Source organism: Colobus angolensis, unplaced genomic scaffold (genome assembly GCF_000951035.1).
Source record: "Colobus angolensis palliatus isolate OR3802 unplaced genomic scaffold, Cang.pa_1.0 Scaffold203, whole genome shotgun sequence".
In the NCBI taxonomy this organism is placed as follows: Eukaryota; Metazoa; Chordata; class Mammalia; order Primates; family Cercopithecidae; genus Colobus; species Colobus angolensis.
The window spans coordinates 4,095,912-4,102,292 of record NW_012115189.1 but is presented as its reverse complement, the minus strand read 5'-3'; the positions used below and the strand labels follow the sequence as shown (position 1 = coordinate 4,102,292).

General features: G+C 41.7%; 1 protein-coding gene across 3 annotated transcripts in view; it reads right to left on the bottom strand.

Annotated features, from left to right (window-relative positions):
- The window catches only part of CASP8AP2 (caspase 8 associated protein 2), a 39,516-nt gene that overhangs the window by 16,959 nt on the left and 16,176 nt on the right, over positions 1-6,381 (bottom strand). For all 3 annotated transcript variants that reach the window (XM_011941934.1, XM_011941935.1, XM_011941933.1), the window contains exons 4-6: positions 5,428-5,528; positions 4,809-4,883; positions 3,165-3,280 (exon numbers count right to left, since the gene is read on the bottom strand). In XM_011941934.1, coding sequence (XP_011797324.1) covers positions 3,165-3,280; positions 4,809-4,883; positions 5,428-5,528 — 292 coding nt within the window. The remainder of the gene's footprint in view (positions 1-3,164; positions 3,281-4,808; positions 4,884-5,427; positions 5,529-6,381) is intronic.

Sequence of the window (6,381 nt, the reverse complement as noted above, 5' to 3'; positions counted from 1 at the left end):
GCCAGGATGGTCTCGATCTCCTGACCTCGTGATCCGCCCGTCTCAGCCTCCCAAAGTGCTGGGATTACAGGCTTGAGCCACCGTGCCCAGCTTTCATATATCTATTTCTAATCAGTATTAAATGTGTAGAAAAACCCAAAACTTAAAAAATTCAGAAATATAGGGCGATTGTTATAAGAGAGGATTAGAAAGACATACAACCTAAAACAATATGTAAACCTCATATGAACCCTGTTAAGAGCTGATTGTGTCCCCTCTCCTGACCAAATTCATAATTTGAAGTTCTAACCCATTGTTCTTCAGAATATGACCTTATTTAAAGGGTCTTTACAGAAGTAATCAAGTTAAAGTGATATCCTAAGAGATACAGGAAGTAGACAACCATCTACAACTACAGAGGCCTGAATCAGATCCTTCCTTTAGAGCCCTCAAAAGAAACTAACTTTGCTGACACTTTCATTTTGGACTTCTAGCCTCCAGAACTGAGACAAATTTTGGTTGTTTAGGCCACCCATTTCTGGTAGTTTTGTTACACTAACCCAGGAAACCAATATAGATACTGACTCAACCGACCAACTGTTGGTAGATACCTTTGAGATCACTGGAGAAATGTAAACACGAAAAGCACTAACCATAAAAGGAACACCCTTGAAGCCGGGTGCAGTGGCTCATGCCTGTAATCCCAACACTTTGGAGGGCCAAGGCAGGCAGATCCCTTGAGGTCAGGAGTTCAAGGCCAGCCTGGACAAAATCGTGAAACCCCGTCTACTAAAAATACAAAAAACCATTGTTTTTTGTTTTTTTTAATTTTTTACAGGTGGTACATGCCTGTAATCCCAGCTACTGGGGAGGCTGAGGTGGGAGGATCACTTGAACCCAGCAGGCAAAGATTGCAATGAGCTGAGATCACGCCACTGTACTGGCCAACAGAGCAAGATTCTGCCTCAAAAAAAAAAAAAAAAAAAATGGCTGGGCACAGGTGGCTCATGCCTGAAATCTCCACACTTTTGGGAGTTCAAGGTGGGTGGATCACCCGAGGTCAGGAGTTCAAGACTAGCCTGACCAACATGGTGAAACCCTGTCCGTGTCTACTAAAAACACAAAAATATTAGCTGGGAGTGGTGGTGCATGCCTGTAATCCCAGTTACTCGGTAGGCTGAGGCACAAGAATCGCTTGAACCGGGAGGCGGAGGTTGCAGTGAGCTGGAGGTTGCAGTGAGCCAAGATCGTGCCACTGCACTCCAGCCTGGCGACAGAGTGAAACTCCATTTCCAAAAAAAAAAAAAAAAAAAAAAAATGGCTGGGCACAGGTGGCTCATGCCTGTAATCCCAGCACTTTGGGAGGCCGAGGCGGGCGGATCACGAGGTCAGGAGATCGAGACCATCCTGGCCAACATGGTAAAACCTCATCTCTACTAAAAATACAAAAATTAGCTGGGCATGGTGACGCGTGCCTGTAGTCCTAGCTACTCAGGAGGCTGAGGCAGGAGAATTGCTTGAACCCAGGACGGGGAGGTTGCAGTGAGCCAAGATCGTGCCACTGCACTCCAGCCTGGCGACAGAGTGAAACTCCATTTCCAAAAAAAAAAAAAAAAAAGGGGGTTAGTAAAAAGAAAAAAAATGAAAACAAGTTTAGACAACTTTTTCAGAGGTTTGGCTATGAAGATATGAACTTCTCTCTGGAGCAAAATATTGCCTCCAACCAATAAGAGAGAGAAATTAGTGGAGAAAATCCCCTTGAGAAAGGAAAGAATATACAATTGAGGGATAGTATAAAGGCTGTTTATTAAAAGGGTACATGAGCACAGATGCCCTCTTGATATTTTGGTAATTTAGTGGGGACCTAGAAGAACCCATGATATATACCGCATCATCTCATCAGGGCAAATAGTAGTAGAGCAAGAACTCAGTGTTTTAGGAAACTAAATATATTCAGAGAAATATGTGGCAATGTTCTATTCTTATTTGCTTCATTTTTTTTTTGAGATGGAGTCAGGCGGTCACCAAGGATGGAATGCAGTGGTATGACCTCAGCTCACTGCAACCTCTGCCTCCCAGCTTCAAGTGATTCTCCTGCCTCAGCCTCCCAAGTAGGTAGAATTACAGGTGTCCACCACCACGCCTGGCTAATTTTTTTTTTTTGAGATGGGAGTTTCATTCTTGTTGCCCAGGCTGGAGTGCAATGGCACAATCTCGGCAACCTCTGCCTCCTGGGTTCAAGAGATTCTCCTGCCTCAGCCTCCCAAGTAGGTAGAATTACAGGTGTCCACCACCACGCCTGGCTAATTTTTTTTTTTTGAGATGGGAGTTTCATTCTTGTTGCCCAGGCTGGAGTGCAATGGCACAATCTCGGCAACCTCTGCCTCCTGGGTTCAAGAGATTCTCCTGCCTCAGCCTCCCGAGTAGCTGTGATTCTGGGTACGCACCACCATGTCCAGCTAATTTTGTATTTTTCTTTTCTTTTAGTAGAGATGGGGCTTCACCATGTTGGTCAGGCTGGTCTCGAACTCCTGACCTCAGATCATCTGTCCGCCTTGGCCTCCCAAAATGCTAGGATTACAGGCATGAGCTACCACGCCCAGCCAAATATTTGTATTTTTAGTAGAGACAGGGTTTCACCCTGTTGGCCAGGCTGGTCTACAACTCTTGAGCTCGAGTGACCTGTCCCCCCCAGCCTCCCAAAGTGCTGGGATTACAGGTACGAGCCACTGAGCCTGGCCACAATGTTCTATTAATAATCACATATGGGCCAGGCATGGTGGCTCACCCCTATAATCCTAACACTTTGGGAGGCAGAGGCAGTAGGATCACTTGAGGCCAGGACTTCAAGACCAGTGTGGGCTACATAGTGAGACCCTGTCTCCACCAAAAATAAAAAATAAAAAAATTAGGCAGACATGGTGCTGTACACCTGTTGTCTCAGCTACTTGGAAGGCTGAGGAAGGAGGATCCCTTGAGCCCAGGAGGTGGAGGTTGCACTCAGTTATAATTACACCACTGCATTCCAGCCTGGGTGACAAAATGAGACCCTGTCTCTGAAAAAAAAAAAACAAAAACAAAAACAGAAAACAAAAAACATTATTTTCATCTTTCCTCTCAAAGTTAAAAATATTCCACATATCAATACCCACGTAATTTATAACAGCTACACCGCTCAGTAATACCTTTGGTGAAGATTACTTATTTCTTCATCCTTGCGGTTTATTTCCACCCTGGCAGTTTTGATAAGTGCTGAAATATTCTTCTTAAGAGACTGGTTTTCATTTATTAAGCTGAAATTCTAAAACACCACAAAATATATTAATAAAGTACATACCTACAGGGTTACTAATACTACTACATATATTAGCTGATAATTATCGAATGTTAACTACATGCAGGCATCACACATTTATAAGCCATATGAGGAGTACTATTATCCCCCTTATACAAGTGGGGAAGCTGAGACTGAGAAGATAACTGGCACCAGAAATAGTCCCACTTAAAGTGAAACTACTTAAAACAGAGATTGAAATGAAAAACCAATGAACAGCAGAAAAAGTAAGTTCTGCCTGGCCATGATCTTGAAAATTGAAAATAAAAATGGTAAGAATTAGGTTATATTCAACAGCTTTGGTTAAACTTGCAAAGATGTATTAGTCCGGTCTGGGTGCGGTGGGGCTCATGCCTATAATCCCAGGACTTTGGGAGGCCGAGGCGGGTGGATCACCTAAGGTCAGGAGTCCAAGACCACCCTGGACAACATGCTGAAACCCTGTCTCTACTAAAAATACAAACATTAGCCAGGTGTCGTGGCGGGTGCCTGTAATCCCAGCTACTTGGGAGGCTGAGGCAGGGGAACCGCTTGAGCGTGGGAGGCGGAGGTTGCAGTGAGCTGGAGGTTGCAGTGAGCCAAGATTGTGCCACTGCACTCCAGCCTGGCAACAGAGCAAGGCTCCATCAAAAAAAAAAAAAAAGATGTATTAGTCCCTAAGATAAACTAAGAAAGAATTGATAGTTCACTGGTTCTTTCAGGGGAACGAGAAGGAAGAGAAACAATTTTACCAAAAAGTAAAAACTAGAACAGGACATGACATTCCTGATTTTTGCAGCACAGTCACAAAATGGGTCATTCTGGCAAAAGCTGTGACGGCATCATCAGTGTCCCCCAACAGCCATTTTAAACCCGTATCTTTGTTCCTCAAAACCATTGTTTTACACCAGTTGTCATTATCTCCACAAATTTTCTATTAATTAACTATTAATTGACCTAAGTCTAACAGACCCTTTATATCAATATCATTTAACAAATCAAGCCATTTTCTTTTATCAGTTTCATCAACTCAGGAAATAATGCATATTTGTAATATTTGCTATTTCATTCAATTTCATCAATTCAGGAAATAATGCATACTTGCCACATTTGCTATTTCATTTAATACTAAAAGAAAGCTTTTTTATAAACTGTTAACACTTTAACATTTTAATTTCTATTTATAACAACTTTTTTTTTTTTTTTTAAGTGATAGGGTCTTCCTCTGTCACCCAGGCTGGAGTGCAGTGGCACAATCACAGCTCACTGTAACTTCAAACTCCTGAGTTCAAGGGTCCTCCCTCCTCAGCCTCCTAAGTAGCAAGCACTACAGGGGGGCCATACACAGCTAGTTTTTTTTTTTTTGTAGAGATGAGGTTTCGCTACCTTGCCAAGGCTGGGCTCAAACTCCTGGCCTCAAGCAATCCTCCCACCTCTGCCTCTCAAAGTGCTGAAACTACTGGTGTGAGTCACTGTGCCTGGTAATTTGTTTTTTATGTTTTCATTTATACCCTACCTGTGTCTGTATTTCTTTAAACTTTTTCATCAGCTCTTTCATTTGCAGTTGACATTTTCCATATTCTACTTGCAACTATAAAATACAAAAGGATTAAGTATCATTCAAAATTATTTTCTTAGTTTAACTGGCATTTCAAAATATTTTAAAATTTGCAAATCAATTCACTAAGAAGGCAGATAAGGTCTACTTCTACCAGAAAGACTACCAGTTTTAAAGTTAAGCCTACAAATAATCTATTTTGTTTACTTTCACATTCAACATCCAAACCTTAAAATTCAAATATAGTAGAAAGAAATAGAAGTCTCAGGACATTTTATGCAACATATGATTTAACTTTGTACATTTCATGAAAAGAAAAAATGTTGTAACACTGTCTGTTGAGGTTTTATACTCAGATGCTTAAATTGGGTCAAGCAAAATTATAACTACATTTAGACAAGTATTCAGAAAACATTCCTTTAAAAAGCAGGTCTGAAGACAAAAACTGACTTAAATATTTATTAATCTAAGAGCTAAGTTCCTAAACAAAATATTTGTTCAAAACTAAGCAGGTGATTGCTCTTCAGAAGCTACAAAATAGTAAATAACTGTCCTTAATAATTGTAGCAACCCATACATCATTATATGTTGCCTCCTTTGCAGTTCCTTCTTCAGTCAGGATCTCTTCGTATAAGTCCAAACAATTTCTTGATGGTACACAGGATTTGGAAGCACTGTCTAAAAACAAACAAAAAAACCTTCCATTAAATTACTTGTTATACTTTTTTGTTTTGTTTTTTGAGTCTCACTCTGTCACCCACGCTAGAGTGCAGTGGCAGTGGTGCAAATCTTGGCTCACTGTAGCGTCACCCTCCCAGGTTCAAGCCATTTTCATGCCTCAGCCTCCCAAGTAGCTGGAATTACAGGTGCACGCCCCCATGCCCCACTAATTTTTGTATTTTTAGTAGAGATGGTGAGATGGTGTTTCACTATGTTGGCCAGGCTGGTCTCGAACTCTTGACCTCAAGAAATCTACCCGCCTTGGCCTCTCAAAGTGAAAATATTTGTTACACTTTCTTTTTTTTTTTTTGAGACGGAGTCTCCCTCTGTTGCCAGGCTGGAGCGCAGTCACGCGATCTTGGCTCAATGCAACCTTCGCCTCCTGGGTTCAAGTGATTCTTCTGCCTCAGCCTCCCTGAGTAGCTGGGACTATAAGCACATGCCACCACGCCCAGCTAATTTTTTTTTTGTATTTTTAGTAGAAACGAGGTTTCGCCATGTTGGCCAGGCTGGTCTCGAACTCCTGACCTCAGGTGATCTGCCTGCCTCAGCCTTGCAAAGTGCTGGGATTACAGGCGTGAGCCACCGTGCCCAGCCTTGTTATACTTTTTGATATTTTGTCTACTTCAAAGATTATACATTTCTCCATCTCCTATACTTCATCCTACATTTCACTTCTCCTACATTCCAAATTTATACTGATTTTACAGATGGACTACCAATTTAACTAAATGGTTGTTGTCAACCAAATTAGGTATGAAGATCATAACTGTTCAAAACTTTAAGAAATCTGGCCGGGCATGGTGGCTTA